The sequence below is a fragment of the Saccopteryx leptura genome, chromosome 6 (genome assembly GCF_036850995.1).
Source record: "Saccopteryx leptura isolate mSacLep1 chromosome 6, mSacLep1_pri_phased_curated, whole genome shotgun sequence".
Lineage (NCBI taxonomy): Eukaryota > Metazoa > Chordata > Mammalia > Chiroptera > Emballonuridae > Saccopteryx > Saccopteryx leptura.
In genome coordinates, this window is record NC_089508.1 from 137,546,696 (window position 1) to 137,569,436 (window position 22,741).

The 22,741-nt window shown below is 40.6% G+C and overlaps 1 protein-coding gene across 3 annotated transcripts in view; it reads left to right on the forward strand.

The window, feature by feature from the left end:
* Nucleotides 1-22,741, forward strand: part of GLI3 (GLI family zinc finger 3) — a 380,830-nt gene that overhangs the window by 261,201 nt on the left and 96,888 nt on the right. For all 3 annotated transcript variants that reach the window (XM_066341812.1, XM_066341814.1, XM_066341813.1), the window contains 5 exons: nt 1,567-1,713; nt 6,726-6,927; nt 18,963-19,176; nt 19,893-20,006; nt 21,125-21,265. In XM_066341812.1, coding sequence (XP_066197909.1) covers nt 1,567-1,713; nt 6,726-6,927; nt 18,963-19,176; nt 19,893-20,006; nt 21,125-21,265 — 818 coding nt within the window. The remainder of the gene's footprint in view (nt 1-1,566; nt 1,714-6,725; nt 6,928-18,962; nt 19,177-19,892; nt 20,007-21,124; nt 21,266-22,741) is intronic.

Below are 22,741 nucleotides of genomic sequence, written 5' to 3' on the forward strand. Positions count from 1 at the left end.
TTATGATTTTGTAATGAAAAAAAAAAGCTTTTAAATTACGGAACACAAAATTGTACTTACTAGCCAGTTGTGTGTCGTGCTGCCTTTTCCACTTGTGAGTGTGAGGCCCTCTGACGGCCTGCAGACTGTGTAGGGAAGCAGCACGCTCAGTATGTCTGGAAGGAAGTCAGAGTTGTCTTTAAATTGCCAGCTACTGTAAGGAACGTGAACATACTCTGATTTTATATAGGAAACAATTTTATTTTGTATAGCAGACATGGGAATGAGTTATGTACATACATTTATTTAAACCATTTTAGATTCTTGGTTATTTTAAACTGGAGGTACAAACATAATTGTTCTCCCACTTTCTGAGTTCTTCTGGCTGGGCTAATAATTAACATGAGACAAGGAGAAAATGCCCCACATTTATTACAGATCCACATGCAATGGTGCTGTACAGATAGGAACCCTGAAGAGGCATGGAGGTTTCTATGCCATTCTGGACAAAGGAGAGGGAGGCAGGGTCTGGGGCCCTTGGAAGAGCAGGCAGTGTACAGGTCGGGGAGAAAGAGCAAACTTGTAAACAGATTCGTGCTGGGCCACCAGAAACAACTGGACACGAAAGGTTGTCCAAAAAGCAGGCCTTTTTAGATTTCACTGTCTGCCACATTTATATTATGATACTAAATGATGGTCCTTTTTTTTTTGTTTTTTACTCTTCAATTACACTTGACATTCAATACTATTTTATATTAGTGTCAGGTGAATAGCACAGCGGTCAGATACTAAGAAAGTTACAAAGTGTCCCCTGATCATCCTAGTACGCAGGTGCTCCCTTCTTTTAAGCAGGTTTTTCTGTCTGAATTCCTTTAGGCATGTAAGGAAAGGGGTCAAAGATTCTTTCTGAGCTTTTGATTTCTTTTTTTAAATTTTTATTATATATTTATTTATTTATTTTTACAGACAGCGAGAGAGTCAGAGAGAGGGATAGATAGGGACAGACAGACAGGAACAGAGAGAGATGAGAAGCATCAATTATCAGTTTTTCATTGCAACACCTTAGTTGTTCATTGATTGTTTTCTCATATGTGCCTTGACCACGGGCCTTCAACAGACTGAGTAACCCCTTGCTCGAGCCAGCGACCTTGGGTCCAAGCTGGTGAGCTTTTTGTTGTTGTTGTTGTTGTTCAAGCCAGATGAGCCCGCGCTCAAGCTGGCAACCTCGGAGTCTTGAACCTGGGTCCTTCCTCATCCCATCCGATGCTCTATCCACTGCGCCACCGCCTGGTCAGGCTGAGCTTTTGATTTCTTAATAACCACCTTAAAATCAATACTCCAGAACTTTGGTCCCACCAAAACTAACCTCAGATATTATATAATGTATTTTATTTTCTCTATTCTTTTCCTTCAGGTTGAGTATCAAGTAAAAGATATCTGGTAGACTTAAGTGAAAACACAAAAATCTGAGTTAAAGAAACTTCACTAGAATGATCCATAAAAGGAATTGTTGCTGTGGCTGCGTGACAAATGGGTTTGCTGACTGTCTGCCAGCAAGTAACCGTCCTTGTCTTGTCTCCTCCCCAGCGCCCCATGCTGGGGTCAGCCCAGCTGAGTACTACCATCAGATGGCCTTGCTGGCTGGCCAGCGCAGTCCCTACGCAGACATCATCCCCTCCGCGGCCACCACAGGGGCTGGAGCAATCCACATGGAATATCTGCACGCCATGGATAGTAAGTGACGCAGCAGTTTTCTTTTGGGGTGATAAATGCTAACTTGTGAAATGGAAAGGAAGAGAAAAAGATTAGGAGATTGTCTAACTTTACCAACCAGAGGAAGAGGTGGGACCGACACTTGGTGCTCTGGTTTTGTTGCTTTTGATGGCTTGGCCATCCTGGGACTGACTCCCTATTTAGCTCAGGAATAAATTGGAAGGAAGAGGTGATTGAAGTTTGGCAGGTACTGAAAAAACTGTCCTGTCCTTATTGTCCTCATAACAAACTAAGAAATGTGTTTGATTACATGAATGTACTTTGCCTAGTCATTCTTTGGTTTTGTAGCTTTTATTCCTTAAAAAATTAATTAACTAATTAAATTTTAATTTATATTGGAATTAAATTTAATGGGGTGACTTTGATCAATAAGGGTGCATAGGTTTCCAGTGAATATCTCTATAACATTTGAACTGTTGACTATGTTGTATACCGAAGTCAAATCATTTTCTGTCACCGTATATTTGTCCCTCTTTCCTCCTCTTCCCCAGCCCCCTCCCCCAGGTACCCGCTTTACTTTTATCTGTGTCCATGAGACTCAGTTTTGTATTCCACCTTTGTGTGAAATCATATAGTTCTTTCTTTCTTTTTTTTTAAGTGAGAGAAGGCGTGATAGACAGACTCCCACATGCACCCCGACTGGGATCCACCCAGCAACCCCCGTCTGGGGCTGATGCTCAAATCAGCCAAGCCATCCTCATTGCCCAGTCCAATGCTCAAACCAACTGAGGCACGGGCTGTGAGAAGGGGAGAGAGAGAGAGAAAGGGGAGTGAGAGGGGAAGAGAAGCAGATGATTGCTTCTCCTGTTCCCTGATGGGGGATCGAACCAGGGACTTCTGCACACTGGGCCAATGCTCTACCCACTGAAAAACCAGCCAGAGCCAAAATTATAGTTCTAAAAAATTAATTTAAAGAAGACTTGTACTTGGTTTGACATTTTTCATTTGATTTCTTTTGCCTCTTATGTTTTCATTACATTAAAAATTATATTTTACTAAGATCTTTTTATCTAGGAAAAATAAAAAGCATTTCCAAATTAGAAGGCTATTTTGGTACATAGCAGTGGAAGAAAATGGGATCACTTGTGCATTTTTGGGTCCCTCAAGGCTTATGATAATACCTGTTGGTCACTTATTCAGACATATATAGACAGATGTAGTTTTACTTACACTTTTCAGAGTGTCCAAGCGCTCTCCATTCTTTGGATTCTTGGGTGTCTACATCCATTTGTCAGGTGCCAGAAAGTGACCCAGAGCTTCATCCAAGGCATGCGTCAGAGACCTTTGGGTATGACAATAATGTGATTTCAAGTAGGGCGTATGCTTAGATTGTATTTTTTTTCATAACAGTGATTAACTTGCGCTTTTCCCTTGACAGTCTATTTGTATTCTTTTGTGAAAAGGGTATACATCTGTTAACTCTCGGGCACTCATCAGTAATTCAGTCCTCAGCTCTAGAGAAGGTCCACACTTGGAAAAGCCACAGCGTTTGTCTCGCTCTCACGGCTAACTTAGCACTTACATAGGAACAGCAGCTTGCGGTGGTTTCCACTGGGGAGTTCCTTGCCACACACGAAATAGAAGAAATGTGTTACATCTTCTGCTGGGCTTTCATTGTTATGCTCTGTAGAGTGGACAACTTAAGTTTCAGTTTCATCATAACCACATTTCAATTAGGGATTGTTGAAAAAAGTTTGGTGCTATTATGCAAATTAGTAATTTTAAATCTGCAAATAATTAAAATAAGACAGAATTCTTGGAAGGTCAACCCATATTACCTTCTTTATTTGATGAGAATATGATTAGTTGGGCAATGGTGGTTTTTATCAAAATAAAGGATGAAGCTACCCTTTTGCTTTGTAAAAACTAATTAAAGGAATTTTAATTTGCCTAAATGGTAAATTGATTGTCATTAAGGAGGAATTTAGATGTCCTGTCATTCATCACATAAAAGGAAACCTTTCTTTTGTCAGAACTTTTTAATGGAATGGAGCCAAAAGAATTAATAGAAATCACATTGAAGATATCCGTTGGAACAATAAGAATGCTTGAGCTTATGTTTAAGAAGAAACCAGTTTGATCAGTGAAGATGTGGGCCACTTCTCTTTCTGCTGGTTTGAAAATTCTCACTTTGTCTTCTCATCCCTTCAACAGAGGGTCCCAAGCCACTGTATCACAATGCTGGCTTTGTCGTGCTTTGCTTGGTTATTAGGGGGCTGAGAAAAGTATAATAAAAGGTTTGGAAAGTGTGTGAAGTATGATATTCTTTCTCTCTAAAATAATTAAAATAGCTTTTGGTTAAAAAGAGCATAAGAAGTGTACCCAGAACTTAGGAGACTTTCCCAATAGCAAAGTGAAACAATTTAAAATTTTTGCATTATATGTATACCTGCAGGGGCGGAGCCAGACTGGGGTCTGGGTGCTCACTCCGGCCCCGTTGTTACAGATCAGGACTCTTCTGTTGGCAGAAACCACAAGAGACTGGTTTCAGATAAGCACCTGATTTTTAAATGTGCCAACAATGGGTGTATCTGGGTTCCAGCAAGCTTCAGGGGAGAGTATTTCTGTGTAGCATGTTAGAATGAAGTCTATTTTATGCTCTAATTCTACCTTTTGGGATTTGAGTGACCTTTAAAAGACAGAGGCAAGTAATATCCTAATAAGGAACATGCTAGAGATAAGGGCACCTGAAAGACACACTTTTATATTGGCAAGAACTGATTTAAATAAGTACCTGTCTTGGAGGAAAGAACAGAGAAACTGGACCAGTCAGACTGAGGGCACCCGAGGGCCACGGAGGGATGGAGTCAGAGCCTGGGTCTTGTCTTTGGGGGAGACGTGAAGGGAAGAGAGGACCACAGAAGGATGGAGTTGGAGTCTGTGTCTGTCTTTGGGGGAGACGTGAAGGGAAGAGAGGACTACAGAAGGATGGAGTCAGAGCCTGTGTCTGTCTTTGGGGGAGACGTGAAGGGAAAAGAGGGCCATTAGTTTTATAGCATGAAATGGCCTACTTAGCTAGTTAGTGACTTAAAAAATGAAAAGCGTTCCAGGGATCAGCTCTTTTTAGAATGTGGTGTTCCTTCCAACTCTGCCAGTGATGCCTGCGTCTCACTAGGTCCTGGTGAGAACGCTTATAGTTGAGGACTCCATGGAAGTTGACCATAAGTCCAGTTTGTCTGGAATCGTTTGGAAGTTCATTAAAATATTTCTGTGATGAAATTAGCATTTCATAATAAATGTGAAACATTTATGTGCAAAGCAAATGCCATAATAAAAGTAGGATCTTGATTTAAGCACTAAAAAATGTGTACATAGTGGGATTGCTATTTTTGTACTCACATGCCCTAAGTCAGTTAATGAAACTATCCTAAATTATAAATGTACCTGAAAGAAAATTTGAATAGGTACCACAGTCATCATTCAAATTTATTTTTCCAGTTTTTATACATGGATAGTACTAACTAAGTTCCAGTTTGTGATTTATTTTCTATTAACTACAAAGTATATTTCTATTTCTATATTATCTATAGAGCATATTTATTTATTTTATTTTCTTAAATTAAAGCATACTGGATTGTGATCTTATGTCAAGGTCTATCTCTGATGAAAATATTCCTGATGGATTTTCCAGAGACCAAGTACCTAGATTTTTAAGGAAGACTTACCCTTTACTTCTGTTTTCTGAGTACCGTGAAATTGCTGTGTCCCTGTAAGCCGATATACCCTTGCTATGACATAGAAACCCTCTATTATTACATAAAAGTAATCATGTTCTATTTGCTTCTTATCTACTGGGATTATGTTCTTATTTTTTCATTAACTTTTAGCTTGATGACATTGTCGTATACATGAAACCTTAGAAAGTGCAGGGTGGACCTGGTGGCCACGATTCATAGCCGTGCTTCGAAATTCTAGGATCTACGAAGTCGAAGGCAAATGGGCATTTGTGTTGCAACTGCCCAGTTAAGAAGTATTGTATTACATTGACATGCACCTAGGTTGTGAGTTGTTAAACTCCAGGTTAGAACTTTATTGGTGGAATCTTCTTGAAGGTGAAAAATTCTAATAAATGTGGAGAATTAATTAATTAGTAAGTTCAGAGAATTAAAATAGACTTATCACATTTCATGCAGGGTCCTTTTCCTCTACACCTTGGAAAATCTGTAATCAAACTATATCCCAAGATTTCAAATGTTTCTTGGACTTATATTAATAGGCTATGAGGAATTTAGAGCACTCTCGGGGCCAGATAGGTCTTCCTAGTGGGGGCTGCTGGCGCATTGCAGGATGTTCAGCAGCATGTCTGGCCTTTGCCCACTAGATGAAGGTATCACCCTGTGAGGTGTGACAACCAAAATGTCTCCAGATATTGGCACATGTCCCCTGAGTAAAATATCACCTCCCAATCAAGAACGATTAACTTGGACAATGTATTCATCAGTTGTTTTATTAAAACTTTAAGTATAAAATGAATCAGATAGCTATAGGAAACTGTGGGGAAATGAGTGTATAACCAAGCTGAATCTTTTTATCTTAGGATACTTTAATTCATTTTTCCTTTGGCTTATTGCCTTACAGTGGTGTGTGTTAGGGATGCAGAGGGTGGTATATTGTGTAACTGTGAGAACCAGTGTCTTTGTTGCTTGTGGTGAATTAATGATGGGAATATCTAAGCAGCCATCAGATTCATAAATCACTAGAAACGAGAGGGATAACACATAAAAGTCTTTCCCTTTTGTTTAGCAATTTATCATTTTGCCTGCACATTAATAAACAGAGCTCCCCTGAGGTAAGCCTTTGGAAGATAAATATTTCTCCCCAATTTACTCAGTTGTAGCCAGTAGATCATGAGTGGGAGGAGAGGTGCTTGTCATCGCAAGTTGCCGCTTCTTATCCTTCATTTCTTCCACACAGGCGAGTAGCAATAAATAACAGGTGCCGCAGGTGATCAGTTCTGTTTTGTTTATTTACAGGCACCAGGTTCCCCAGCCCCAGGCTGTCAGCCAGACCAAACCGAAAACGTACACTGTCCATATCACCATTGTCCGATCATAGCTTTGACCTTCAGACCATGATAAGGACGTCTCCCAACTCCTTGGTCACAATTCTCAATAATTCTCGCAGCAGCTCTTCAGCAAGTGGCTCCTATGGTCACTTATCTGCAAGTGCAATCAGGTATGTGTTTTCCTGAAGCTGTTAATGTGTTTCTTTAATAAAATGTCATTGCTGGACTGCACCTGGATTTGCAGTATTGGCCGCCTAGGAGGAAGAATACAGCAATGTGACACCGGCCTGACCCAAGATGCAGATTAAATAACTATACACTGAATTCCAGAAATAATTTTTTTGAGTTATACCCCAATTTTTTTCTGCACATTTTAGTCAGTAGCCCATATGTAGAAATAGTTACTTAGTTATGATGAAATCCACTTCATAGAGACAGTGAATGTGGCAAATCTTTTTACCCCAGCCCTTCCTACTGATCATAGTCCTCTAAAGGAAAAACTGACTTCATGCCTGCTTGGGCAACACATGCAAGAACAAGAGTCAAAACCAAAAGACCAAACATGGCATCATTCACACTTGCCACTGTCAGGGAAACGTGTGTGCCGGCAGGAAGAAAGAAAATGTGGCCATCTATTTATCCCCCAGAAACCCAGTGAACGGGTTTTAGCCTTCATAATGTACCATATTTAACTAGAAGTGAATACTGTTGTTTCTTCCAGAATGTTCTCAAGTACAGTTTTAATTCTTTTCTTACTCAATTATTAGCAATGCTCTTTGGCAGGCAAGTTAGTGCTAAATATTATAAGTCCCTATTTTTATATGATGATGTTTTCTGCAGTATTTTTTTGTTCTTTCAGTATGGTCAGTAAAGTATGGAATCTTGGAGCAAAACAAAAAACTCTGCTTACATGATAGCAGTCAATAGATAGAAAGGGGTCCTGACTGTTTTCAGGATTAGCTACGATAGTCACAGATGAGCTTTGGAGTTGGGGATATCTATAGTCAGATTCCAGCTTTGCCATAAACCACCTTTGCAAACCAGGCTCATCCTCACCAGTCAGCTCCCTGAAGTTGTCTTCACATTCATATGCTAAAGACAAGATACCCATTGTATAAGAAAGGGCACATTTAATTAAAACTGTTGTGGATTTGCAATTCCAGGATGAATACCCCTACCAATGGGCAAAGCCTCTGGGGTGCTAAGCCTGGATAGTTTGTCCAGGTGATGAGCTATCATAGCCTGGCTGTGCTATCCCTGCGAACATCCTAGTCTGGCTCTGAGTTAGTGCTCCCGTCCATCTCACAATTGTGAGCAGGCTGTCCTGCACTCCTGGCAAGTATTCCCAACGTCATCACCATGACCACACAATCATGTGGCTTGACCAGAAATCATAGAATCAATGTAGTAGAAATGTGGTACATGATGATGTTCACACAGAGTCACTCTGTGAGCATTCATTTCTCTTTCTTCTTGTTCACTTTTCTTTCTTCTTGCTCTCTGCCAAGCTATCTTGACTTTTTATAGCAGCTAAAGGACTTAGATTAATAATACGGCATGCAAAGGGTCACAGTGTTGTTTTTGTTCTTACCCCTGCATCTCACTGGGTTCTTGATCACCCTACCTTTGCCTGGGTCATCTAGAACCAGTACTTGAAAGATTGTGAGTAAAGTGACTTGAAATGATCATTGTCCCCTGCCTTCAAGGACCTACAACAGACCTCATCATTGTCATTAGAGCTGGAAGAAGAGGTCCTTGTTGCACCAGGAGACTCAGGCTATCACGTACTCCTATGCTTCTGTGCCTTTGGTTCCTCTCATTCTGCCCTTTCTCTTGCAATGTGAGCTCTTGTTCTTTGGTGTTAAGTTACCTACTATGTGTTAGGTTAAGGCGTATATAAGGTAATATACAGAACCTAAGATAATGTTGAGCTTGCCATGTAATACAATAAGAATAATCATTGGCACTGCTTACAAGTTCTTTAGCTAGAGAAGTATTAGTGCTTTGCTTGCCCTAAGCTTTTAAGTTTCATTTTTATGAAATCTAAAAACTGACTGAGGAGTGATTGGTAACTAGTAGCACCAGTGAATGGCAGGGAAAGGGAAGAAGCATGAAAAATCTATAAAGGGAAGCTAACTTTCTCAGGAGTGAAAGATACAAGAGCACACATGCACTCAGGATACATTTAAGCTTTCCTTCATGCCACAGAGCATGGCATGTGTGGGGCACCCTCACTGTTTTTGCCTCACAGTGGTTTTGGAAAGCTTGGTCTTATGCTTATCCTTGTTCTATGCATCAGCACAGTGAGTCTTTGCAAGAGGAAGCTGACAAAGGTCTGACTGATGGACATCAGTGCCATCTCTCCAATCCCTTGCTTTTTAATTTACCCCAGATACATTTGCTTTTGCACATGCATGTTTTCTAATACCAGTCTGCTAGGCAGTGCATAGAGTAATGATGTCAGTTAAGTGTCTAAAGATATTATTCGATGTATAAAGACGTACAGTTTTCTAAAAACTGCCATAGCCATTTATTTCACATTTGTGTCCAAGTTCAAATGATACTATTCAAGAAGCTGATAACACACTTTACCAGTCTTTGAAATTTCCATGTTTACTTACTCATTGCTTCCTCCTCTAGAACACAGTGCCAAACCACTGAAGGCTGTGGGTGTCTTATATGTGGTTGCACTCCCTACCAGAGGAAGGCTGTGCCGTCACCTTGACACTACTCAACGAATACTTCTTCAGTGTATAAATCAAGGAGGTCTTTAATTAGTAATTAGAATAGTAATCACCTTTATAAAACAAAGTTTTTATGTAGATGAATAATTTTAGTTTTCAGAAAGTCATAGTCTATACAAATAGTGTATTAATTTGTCCATATGTTCATAGTTATATAGAGACAGAGATAGAGGGATAGGTGTAAAATAAAGGGATAAAAAACAAATGTCTATCTTAAGTTTGTATATAGTTCTTGTGTTAAATATTATTTAATAATTCAGACTGCTAAAACAATGCCATATAAAGCAAATATTTCTTTAAAAAGCCCATTGGCATATTAAAACATAGTATAGTACTTGATTCTATCTTTTTCAAACATATTGTCCAAATATATATTATGAGCCATTTTTTCATGTTATAATTAAATGATAATTCCAAAAACATAGCTCTATGCACTTGTAAATAATGTGAAATATTTACTGCCTCAAGATTTAATTTCTCCATCACCCTGAAGATGCCCATCTAAGACAAGATGAGTCACATTTATCAAATACAGCATGTAATCCCCATTCTGTATATTTAATGCTAATGTTGTAAATTCCAGTTAATGGCATTATTTTAGAAATTATTTTTTTCTCTGCTTATAGCTACCCTTAAAAATTAAACTGCCATTGGAAGAGGTATTTCAGATGACCCTCATCATCTGTAGTCTTGTGGCAAACATAAGTAGTATGCAGAGATGTGTAACACACTCATGTAACCCACCAGTTACGGTTTTCTCACTTTCACTTTAATGGCTAAAATGAAGATGGTTTCATATCCTCAGCAGTGTCAGGTCTGGCATGGCCAGGACAACATCTCAGTGAATGTGAGAGCTGGGTACTCAGAGCTGCAGCATAGAAGTCGTGGGTTTCCATAGGTCAGCACCCATGCTCTGCTTGGTGAGCAGAGGGCATGTTGTGTTTTTCACCCCATGCAGCATCAGCCCTTGCTGACAACAGGAATATGAACATACTTAGTGGGTGCATTGCACTTCCTGAGGCAGGATAGGAACCAGCCTGGCCTCCACAGCAACTAGGCTTTGCACTGTTGCCGAGGTCAACACCTTGTTTATGTTGGAGAAACAATACAAAAATGAGTTGGGTAGAAAATATTGAGTAATAGAGGAATACAGTGCCAAATTACCAGTGTCCTCAAAATTCTGATTGCGCCTGACTGGTGGTGACACAGTGGATAGAGTGTCAACCTGGGACACTGAGGACCCCAAGGTAGTCAGCTTGAGCACAAGCTCACTGGCCTGTGCACATGGTCACTGGCTTGAGCGTGGGATCATAGACATGATCTAATGGTCGCTGGATGGAATCCAAGGTCACTGGCTTGAAACCTAAGGGCGCTAGCTTGATCCCAAGGTCACTGGCCTGAGCAAGGGGTCACTACCTTGGCTGGAGCCCCGTGGTCAAGGCACATATGAGAAGCAATCAATGAACAACTAAAGTGCTGCAACTATAAGTTGATGCTTCTCTATCAGTTAATGAAGAAAATCTCTTAATTGCATCTTCTAAGAATTCTGAGACAATCTCCCCAACCCCCCAGTATCAGTGAAAGGAATTAATATTAACTAAAAAAGAGTTTTCATTTATTCCACGATGTGGTCATTGGTTTTTATTTAGTGCTTCATTTAATCAGTTTTTCATTCCCCAAATACTTAATTGCATATTCATCTATGTTCTAGTCACTTCTGGTTATAGGGGCCACAAAAATAAATGAGAGACATGACCAATGTTCTCAGGGAACTTACAGGAGGGAAAGCTTCTCATCAGATGTGAATGAGCGAAGCAGAGAGGTCCTGGTTGGGAAGTTTGGCTGTTAAGGGACTATAAGCAGCACAGGGCTCCAGATGGCAGCAGACACACAGAAGTGTTTTCTTGTGCCAAAACACATGGTTGGAGAGGGCAGAGGCCAGGTGCCTGGACCACAGATGCAGGAACAGGGGCCTGCATTATTTTAGGGAAGAGGGAGGGAGGTGATGCTCAGGAAGGTTAGTGGGCTGAATCAAAGGCACTCAGCTACTTATGATGAGTCTACCCTTGAAATTTCTCTTCCTGGCCCGGGCCTATTGGCTTAGTGGTAGAGCATTGACCTGGTGTGTGGCTGTCCTGGGTTCGATTCCCATTCTCAGTCAGGACACTTGAGAGAAGTGACCGTCTGCTTCTCTACCCCTCCAGTTTGAACTAGTTGGACCCAGGTGCTGAGGAGGACTCTATGGCCTCTGCCTCAGGTGCTAAAATAGTTCAGTTGCCGCACAACAGAGCAATGGCTCCAGATGGGCAGAATATCACCCCATAGGGGGCTTGCCATGTGGATCCTAGTTGGGGCGCATTTGGGAGTCTGTGTCTCTGCCTCCCCTCCTCTTACTTCAGAAAAAAAAAATTCCTCTTTCTTTTCCCCAGGCCATACTTCCTTTTCTCAGAAAGTTTTGAGTGGGAGGCATGACTACAAGGGTTAGTAGGAAATGCCATTTACCATAGAGAAATAATATCTGTTGATGTTTTTAAGAATTTGGTTTTGCTCATACTACATACGGTTTTTCTACCCAGGGCTACGAGCCAGGTCTGGGAGTGTGCCGCTGCTCTCCTAGCCCTGGAGGTTTGGGCTGTTTCATGACAAATAACTTTTAAAGCCTTTTAGAGCACTTTGATCATAAAAAGCTTAATGTACTTGTGTTTAAAACATTATTGAAAAAGTGTGTGTGTTCCTCAGTGTAAACATGGGGATCACACTTCCTCGTTTGCTGAGGCCTTCTCTGTGTGCTCATCACTTCTTCTGAGGCTGCTGAGTTTTCTAAAAAACGTTTCCAGGGAATGTTAATGGATGAAAGTGGAAACTTCACTCTCTTTTCCTTTCAAATTCAAGTTTATGCATGTTGTATGTCCCTAACCAACCTGTGCACAAACAATAATAGCTGTTGTCCCTTTTCTTCAAGACTGGAAAGAACTGCTCTTTCTTTGAACAGCAGTGGTTGTACAGTAAGTTCCACAGCTGTAGCCAGAAAATGGATGACCTTGCTGTACAACAGCCATCAGATGGGGTTAGATTAGAGCTTCTCCTTCTCCTCTTTTTTGTTTCTGTTTGTTTGTTTTTGAGAGGTGGGGAGATAGACAGTCTCCTGCATGTGCCCCGACCGGTATCCATCTTGCAACCCCTGTCTAGGGCTGATGCTTGGACCAACCGAGCTATCCTCAGCACCTGAGGCCAATGTTCAAACCAGTTGAGCCACTGGGTGCAAGAAGGGAAGAGGGAGAGAAGGGAGAGAGGGAAGGAGAGAGAAGCAGACGGCCACTTCTTCTCTGTGCCCTGACCAGGGAATGAACCTGAGACGTCTGCATGCCAGGTCGATACTCTATCCACTGAGCCAACTGGCCAGGTCCCTCTTGAAGTTTTACAAATTGTGGAGCTCTCATGTTATTGTGGTGCTGACTGTTGCCTGGGTTCACTGACAGCACTGCTTTCAGGATCAGTGGGAAGAGATATGGTGCTGAGAAGTGGATCTTGGCGCTGGATTCTTTAACATGAAGAACATGGGCTTTCACTGCAGCATGACGTTTCTTCATCCCCATGCCCTGACCCAAAGGGGATACATATAAAAGGTCACATGAGTTTCTTTTATGGGTGTTTTAAATGTTCATATCGGAGTGAAATTTAACAACCAGGATAATTGAATGATAACGTCTTTATAGCTACTGAGAGTTTATTTTACATTTAAAGAAAGGCATTTTTTAAGAATCTAGAGGGGCTACATATTCTGAACTCTTCCCAGTGGATAAGAGGTGGCACCTTTGTGATGTGGACCTTCCTAGAACCTCCTCCTCTGGCTCTCCTGTGGTTCAGCTCTTGGCCCACTCTGGGTCAGGCTCCTCCATGTCGTGGTGGGGTTCCAGAGGTGACCTGCGAAACCAAGGAGCTAAATACAACTTGTGGAGCATTACTCAGTTATTGCAGCTTCCCTCATCCTTCCTCCACATATGTTGCACATCAACACAAAAGAACCCTCAGATTGCGATTCTGTGGAAGTGAGTTTTTCATGGCAACTCTAAGGAGAAACTTATTTTAGGGAAGGGTTAAAATGTCATGTGGTTTTAAGTCATTAAAAAATCAAGTTGAACCTTTTACCTCAAAATATGCAGTGGCTTCATGATCCAGTGCCTTGTCATCTTTCTTATAGTTTCTCAAATTTTTTCTTTATTTTTATTTGAAAACATCACTTCAATGTTGTAATCAACTCTGTTTACCCTTCCAATATAAAAGGCTGCTGCACACCAATTATATTGCTGTATTTGTACATATAGTTATCTCGCATAGTCCCTACCTTCCTACCCCTCACCACAAGTAGAATTCTTAGAGTGTTTTTTTTTTTAATTTTTATTCCTTGATTGATTTTAGAGAGAGAGGAAGGGAGAAAGAAACTTTTATTTGCTGTTTCACTTATTTATGGATTCATTGGCTGGTTGTTGTAAGTTCTCTGACCAGGTATCAAACCTGCAACCTTGACATGTTGTGACAATGCTCTAACCAACTGAGCTACATGGGCAGGGCTTCCTAGAAGTGTTTTTAAAACACATTAGGGGCTTGTCTTATAAGGTATTTTAATTGGGTTTTACCTCTTTGACTTGAATCTTAATGTCTTTGAAATGCCTACTTTCATAGAAGGGTTGAATAAATGTTTAATTATTTCCTACACTATGAACTTTTAAGTGTCCCCACTTATATATATCATTCCAGGAATTAAATATAAATTTTACTCATAAATTGATCATAAGGGTTCCTTTTACAAATGTTGACTCACATCACTTCTTTAGTTTAAAGAAAATAGTGTTTTTTATAGAAGTCATGCATGATTATAGAATTCAAAATTTTATGTATTGATATCAATTAACATGTATCTTTCCACTTAAAAGTAATCATTTTATTTTTTGGAAATTTAAATTGAATTATCTAGAAAGTACTCAGTTAAAACTTGCTGAATGAATGAATGAATGAATGATGTAGTATATGGATTTTATGACAATTTACTTTAGTTGTTTAGCATCCTTCCTTTCTACTTACACCCTAAATTTTAACCAAATTGGGCATAGTTATTGAGATTCCCAGAGAGAAGACTTCCACATAAGTGAGGTATTACTATACTGTTTACTGCAATATTAAGAAACAAGGCCTAGTTTGCCACATTTGGCCACACTTTGCAAAAGGGTATTGATGAAACTTTACCTCTAAATTTTATTTTATTTTATTTTTTAGCGAGCGAGAGAGAGAGACAGAAAGAGAGACAGAGGGAGAGGAAGAGAGAGACAGAAATAGGAACGGAGAGAGATGAAAAGCATCAACTCATAGTTGCAGCACCTTAGTTGTTCATTGATTGCTTTCTCATATGTGCCTTGACAGGGGGCTCCAGCCAAGCCAGTGACCCCTTGTTCAAGCCAGCAACCTTGGACTTCAAGCCAGTGACCCCACAGCTCAAGCCAGCAACCATGGGGTCATGTCAATGATCCCACGCTCAAGCTGGGACCCTGCGCTCAAACTAGTGAGGCTGTACTCAAGTCAGCAACCTTAGGGTTTTGAACCTGGGTCCTCTGCATCCCTGGTTGATGCTCTATCCATTGTGCCACCACTGTTCAGGCTACCTCTGACTTTTGAAAAAGAATAAAAGTATACATAAAAACTTTCTTAAATATTAGACTTTGGGAATTTTCATTTTAAATCTTTGGAAATAGAACTGCTTCACTCCCACTCAGACAGCAGTTTGTTGATCATCTCTAAGCTCTGATCTGAATTTAAAGGTGGAAGTGACTGTGAGTACTTACCCTTCCTTAGATGTTCTCAGAACTCTGTCCGTGTGTCCACGCAGACAGTGTGTGCCCCTTTAAGGTATTTTATCAAAAGCCAGTAGCCATAAATCTGTTCTGATGGATGTAAGTTGTATTTAGTGATGATACCACACATTATAGTCAGGGATCTGAAACCCTCTGTTTTTCTTTTCTACTCTTTATAAAACTAAAGGGCAAATTAACATTTGAATTAATTTATTCTGGCTTTATAAATGTTGTCCTAGAAGAGTGTGTTTCACTATGTTTTTCAAGGAACACTAGTCTGTAGAAGCACCCCCAGTCACTGCTGCACACCATCTGGTGGGACGCTGGGGCACGTGTGTGGTCACAGCTCCACACTTCCGACTGCTGAACCCTCATTCTGTAGACTTTGATGACCTTGCCACTTCTTTTTATTTTCCTCCGTAACACTTACTTTTGGATTGTTATCTCAAGAGGCCTGCAACCACATCAGCGTGTTGCTTAGGAAGACCTGGGCAACCTGACATGTTCTTTGTAGAAATCTTGTTGACTAAATATAAGTTGACAGTGTAGTCTTACATATGTTGGTGGTCTTTAAATCACCCCATCCTTCATGTCATGTAGGAAAGAAGTTAAAGCTATAAAAATAGTTTTAAAATTATACTTGGTAGAATGTTGAGTGAAGAAAATTTAGAAATCAGAATATGAAGTGAATCTCTAAGTGATCTATAAGAAAAAATAAGGTGAGCCAAGATGTACGGGCTGGGCTGTGACACTCAGGTGGACCAGATCTACAGCTAGACTCGGTCTTCTTTGAGAGGAATCAGAAGATACTTGTCAATACTTTATACATATTTCTAGGAAGTTATGAAATAAATACTGAAACGAAGATTTGTTAGGGCTTCTAAAGGTACAGTTTACTTCTTAAAAATTCTGACCTGTAATCTGCAAACCTTATTGTCAGCTGCTGAAGTTCTGTAGAAAGAAATGAATCTAGACACTAGCTTTGTTTATGTAACACATTTTTACAGACATGTTATCAAATCATAGTTCTCAGGAAAACAGGCTTTTCTTTGAAAAACTCCTCTGAGCATGGTAGACACAATATTGGCTTCCAAAGATGGTCATGTCTTCATCCCTGGAACCTATGAACATGTTACTTAGGTGGCCAAATCCATTTTATGGCTGTGATTAAGGTCAGGAGTTTGAGATGAAGTTATCTTGGCTTATGCAGGCACTGCAAGGCATTGGCAGAAACACTGTCCTCTGGGATGAGCCCAGGCTCTAGGTGCCTTGTAGAGGAGAGGCTCCCTTGCCAGTTCTGACGAGGAAGCAGTGACAGCTGAAACCCCCTCATTCATTCTGCATGTTCTCTGTCCTTGGAATCTAATAGTTGACATGGGTTTTGGAGAATGTTCATTCTTGTTACAAGAATTTAACAGCAAAAAATAAAAAAAGCAGCCCAGAAAGGGGATGTTTCCCAAATGTGCTGTCAGCATCTGCAGCCCCTTCATGTATCCTCAGGAGTCAGAGAGAACAAATCTCAGAACGGGACTGCAGCAGGAATGCGAGGCCTGGCTTTTGTCTTCTCTTCTACATCTCTTTAAAAAGTAAAACTGTACTCCCCTGTCCAGCTACTAACATTTTAAAATTGGTTATATATGAAACTGAGGGCATTTCCTCCCTTTGAAATATATTTTTTAATGGTCTTGATTCTTAATTAGGTCCTGACTTTTTGAGCCCCTAAATATTCTGTCTTCTGGAATTAGAATGGAAGGACTCATTCTAATAGGGGCCGCATCCCAAGCCCTCCTGATGGCGTGGGCTCAAGAAACTGGAAAGATGTGTGGAGGTTCCTGCAAAGTCTGTGTCACATTGTAAATGTATGTGTAGGGGTGTCTTTTGTTGTTGTTGTTTAATGAATAGAGTAAGGTAGTTACACTTAGTAATACCCATTCACCAAAAGGAAAGGGGGAAGGTGTTAAATCATTGTGTGTTTTTGATGAATGGCTTGTACACTGAAAAATAAATTGGACAAACTGGCATAGAGCTCAGTGAACATGAAATCAGCTATTAGAAGAAAGCTTGTGAACAAATTCTGAGGCAGATATGCATCTTTTGATTAACGCCCTATCAATCACCCACACAGCTACCTTCGCAAAGTCTTGCTGTAATCATTCATGGTTGCTTTGGGAAACACTGGCAGGGACTATAGTGCTGAAGAAACGCAACATTATTACTGATTTCTCCCTAACTTGCTGTGAACAATGACTGTTTCCACCATGTTTCTTTTTTCCTTTATTAAAGAAAGACAATATGGAATAAAAGGAGAGTTCCTCCAAGCCTGTTGAAATTCTCCTATGGTAATCTTAATGATATTCCGTTTTAAATGGGCCAACTATCGTAATGTGAGGTTCTCTGTAGGAATAATAGTCATGTAATCCCATTGAAGTTTTATGGATTGTAGTCAGATAGGCAAAATGTGAACAGAGTATATCTTCAGAATTATTAAAGTTATTGAAATGGTTTTAATTTTGTTATTGCAGTTATTATATTCTCAGTTAATATACTTAACAACAGTAGTAATTAACCCCACAGATTGTAAATTTGCATGATTTCTACCTTTGACATTACAAGAAATCCTGATTGTTTCTGTGTGTTACATGGCAGGATGGAGGAAATATATATATATGTATATTTTTTTCACTGATTATTTTTAAAGACAGGAATTTTCATGAATGCATTTATAGTTTTTCATGTATTTTTTAAGCCATTGGCAGATTCCTCAAGAGGATTTTATTCTTTTAAGAGGCTTTGATTTCTAAACTATGCTGGCACAAAGGATAATTTGGCATTGCCTACTCGTCGAGAAATCTTTAGGTAATAGTGCAGTTTCCGAAAGTACTGTGGCCTGGGCAATCCCGAGGCCTAATGAAGTCGTGACAGGCATTAGCATGTATAATGGGCTTTAATAGACATTTAATGTAGTTTAACTGGAAGAGGGAGCTGTACTCTCCCTTTGGAATATTCCTCCACCAAAGCCCATTGATCAGCGATTTCACCCAGGAGAGGTTAATCTATCAGTTTCTGTAACCAGACGGCACTGATGGAAATTCTTTAGTTGGCATTCTGGATGAACCAAGCTTTCCATCTTTACAAACAAATGAGTGATATGACAAGTATGGTGTTCAAAACACATTTAACCAATTGATTTTCTTTCCTCTTGTAATAAGATCGGGAGACATATGAAAGCGCACAGTGGGAGCCAAGATTAAAGGAATTGCTCTGTGTATGGGACATATGGGGTTGAGAGCCAATAAAAGTACTATAAAGCTTGTAGTCACCCATTTTCTTTTTTATATAAAGTCTGTTATTGCAATAAATAGCTGTTATGGAGCTGATGCCTTTGTTTCATTTCACGGAGTGCTGTTTTAGGTCTGCGTATTTGTGCACACATGTGTGTCTGTCATCTTTCTCTTGGAAGTTCTCAAGATGTTTGTTAGGCCTTGTTAGTACCTTTTAACTTAGCCTGATAGGACTTGGGTGTTAAAACTAGGTCTAAAGGTGCAAATGTGGGCCACTGCTCTAGTCTCTGTACTCCGTGTCAGTGACGGTCTCCTGCTCTTTGTTGCCCCGTAGCCCTGCCTTGAGCTTCACCTACCCCTCCGCACCTGTGTCTCTTCATGTGCATCAGCAAATCCTAAGCCGGCAGCAGAGCTTAGGCTCGGCCTTTGGACACAGCCCTCCGCTCCTCCATCCTGCCCCAACATTTCCAACACAGAGGCCTATTCCAGGGATCCCTACGGTTCTGAACCCTGTCCAGGTCAGCTCGGGGCCTTCCGAGTCCTCACAGGTGAGAGAAACAGCTCAGCGCATGGGTTGGTTTTGGTCATCGTAGAGGGGGGCCGTCCACTGTGTCAGCTCTTCTTACGCACAGAGCCCTGCAGTTCCAGGGCTTTTCTGCACGGCGTGCAGCCTGTCTTCATCTTCAGCTCTGTATGTGGCCCTCCATTAACAACAGCTTCTTCCATGAGAGTCTTTCTGTTCTCAGTAGAAAAGAGAGCTGCTTTATAAGGCTCCACTTTGACCCAGTGCTGTCTGTACCCCCACGCAACAGAAATGCATTCATGGATGTGTTGCTCTCGTGCGGTCACTGTTTATTGGCATTTAGAATCGTGTGATTCTTCAAAGTAAGAATAAAACTTATCTGCACACCGTTCATGCCCAGAGAGTAATCTGAATACTCTAAATAAAAAAATTTGCAAACAGTTTGTGTTGGTGTCCTACCCACCTCACAGCTTTCTTCTTTTGAATACCCTATTGGAAATTGTTAATCCCAGCCCCCCAGCTCTATTCCTCTAGCTTTTATAAACCAAGGGAGTTTATGCTCAGGTACAAACAAGGAGCTGCCTCGTGGAGGTGTTTCTGTTCCCATGGTATTGGAGCATCACCAGTCACTGCTCCCATGTCAGACAAGCGTGCTTCTCCCAAGGTGCATGTTTTAGCGGTGGTCCTGCTCATTGATCAAAACCTAATTTTTGTCTCTGTTTTTGGAACCGTGGCTGGCAGAACAAGCCTACGAGTGAGTCTGCCGTGAGCAGTACTGGAGACCTGATGCACAACAAGAGATCCAAGATCAAACCTGACGAGGACCTGCCCAGCCCAGGGCCACGGGGTCAGCAGGTGAGACACCTGGGCTCTGCACTTGACAAAAGGCACTTTACAGAATCTGATACATCTTGTTTCTCTAACTTAGAAGCAAACACGAAAACTTCAGGAACCTGTGTGAGGTATAAACTGGTTCACAGAGCAAGTGGTTGGGTGTATTTGTTACTTGACCATCCTTGTGACCAACCTTCAGTCCTGACCTTGGGTCTGATCTGTGAGCTCCTGGCCCTGAACCTGAGTGGAGCAGAGCTAGTGATGCTCCCTGCCAGCCATGCTTTTATTCTTGTTTTGCTCATTTCCACTTGCTAGGAGACCCTGGAGAACAGGGAGCCTTACCTGTTTTAAGGCTATTTAGATTCTGATCCTTTACCCAAAGTCCTGAGAAGACTCTTGCATTTTGCTAGTCGGCACCTTATCTAACCTCAGATTAGAATTCAAACCTACACACCTAATTGTCTCCCAGAAGTCTAGAAAATTCTTTGTATTTAAATTGCTACAAAGCTGCTTGAGAAGTCTAGGAAAGACCGTATTTCCCCAGCTTTAGATGACATGGTTCTTGGGCAAAGAGTATATCATTGGACATCAGAAGTTGAACCAAGAAGCCATTATCCGTTTAAAATCCACAAAGTGCCTTTTACAGCCTCCAACAGCAAGGAAAACAGAATTAGAATTACTGGTAATTATTTCCCTGGATTCCAAAATATGAGAACAAACAAAGTAATATACTAAAAAGAATATAACCAAAAGAGAAAGACCTGTCTTTTCGTTAAAGATGACATGACCTAGCTTAATCGCATCCCTTATTGGATAATATTCTAGTTTTTCTTTTTGTATTCAAGGACAGCAGAGTTTAGCCCTTTCTTATCATCATTATGGTTTGGCCTGTTGTCTTTAATCACAAGTTCATAATCTTTGAAGATGTATTTGGTAAATCTGAAAAAATGCACACAAATGAGTCCATATGTTTGACTTTCCATTCATAAAACCCAGTAGATAGACCTGGGCTGCATTTTATTTTCACTGAAAAATTGCATCAGGAGGAAAACGTAAGTCAGAGTTTTTTTGTTGCTGTTGTTGTTCTTATCTTTTCTCCCATTATATCTGATTTTTCCCTCTCACCCCCTGCCTGTCAGGAACAGCCAGAGGTAACCACCCTGGTAAAGGAAGAAGGGGACAAAGATGAAAGCAAGCAGGAGCCTGAAGTCATCTATGAGACAAACTGCCACTGGGAAGGCTGCACACGGGAGTTTGACACCCAGGAGCAGCTGGTGCATGTAAGTGGAAGGGACTCTGGAACTGGACTTCACAGTTGCGTGACCTTTCTGTGGGATCAGCTTCCCTGACCCTGCGCTAAGTCAGGTTTCTGAGGTAGCAGCATTACACAATGGAGAGACCTTTGTGACTCAGAATAAAGGGAAGTCTGAACCACAGTGCTTGACCTGTTCAGTCAACTAAAGCTTAGCGTAAAATTCAATAAAGTCTTCAATAGACAGTGTAATGACTCTGGTACTGTAAGTCAGAGAACACTATTTTGAGTTAGTGACTTTGATGGTTATTGAGTAATAGTAAGCTGGACACGAATTATTATTAACCTTTTACCCAAGTCTGAGTCTCCTTTCAAAGAGTAACAATGGAAAAAATTGTGTAGGTGGGGGTTCTTTCTGTCGTAGGCCTTCCTCTGATTCCTCACACTTCAGGAGTCTCCCATTGTTTTTGTGAGATAGGTGGATGCTTGGGGCAAGCCATTAGCACAGTTTCTTGACTTGAGGCCAACCAACCCTTGTAGTTTTCATGGAAAAAGCAGTATGCATTGTAAAATGTGTTTAATGATGTTTATTTTTGAAAACTGCTGCCTGGTCAGATTGAAAACCATACCTTCTCTTGCTATACCGGATTCTGAAGCCTTTTCCCTCGCTCCCCTGGGCATTGTTTCAAATAACACAGTTCTCTGTATGCTTGCATTCTTGCCTGGTGTGCTTCAGGCCCTTGCCGGGATTTCATTTTATTTAGCACTTTCTCTCGGGCCAGTGGAGTGTCCTGGCAGATGGGATCCAGGAGCATCTGAGATGGAAGGGCATTTAGATAATCAAGAGAAACAAGTTATAGCTCACACGCTCTGCTACAGGTGTACAGGGTCCCGTTAAGGCAAGGATGATTTGCTAGGTGTGGCAGTTCCATAATCTTTTAATACAAGAGAAAATCTGACAGTGTGGCTTTTGTTGTGTCTCCCTCGCCCATATGCACACATATTCTGTTGTCTTTTCTAGTAACTTTTTATTTTTAGGTGATTTGTAATTCTTGATGACCCTCCTTCATATAAATAAACACTCAAATTATAAAATTCCTCACAAAACCCCACATGCTTTATAGGCTGCTTGAGCCTTTGAAGTGTATCTTATGCAACTCAGCTCATCTTGTGTAATATGTTTTATACATTGCAGCTACCTTATAGTGTTAAATATATGATTTTCCAGTTTTGAGATCTGTTATATACAAAATGTTTTATGGATTTAACATGACCTCAGCAGGGTTTCCCCCCTCTGTTTCTTTTTTAATCATGTCTCCCTGTAATAGTATAGGAAGAATTATAGATTTCTCAGCACACCAAGGAACTAGAAAATCAGATGGTTTTAATTAAAGTATGTTTTCAGATTTTTCTATGAACTTAATTTATTTTTTCTCTTTAATTTGATGAAAGTGTTATTTTTAAGCTAAGCCTGACTTACTAACCCTTTATTCTTGCTGACTCT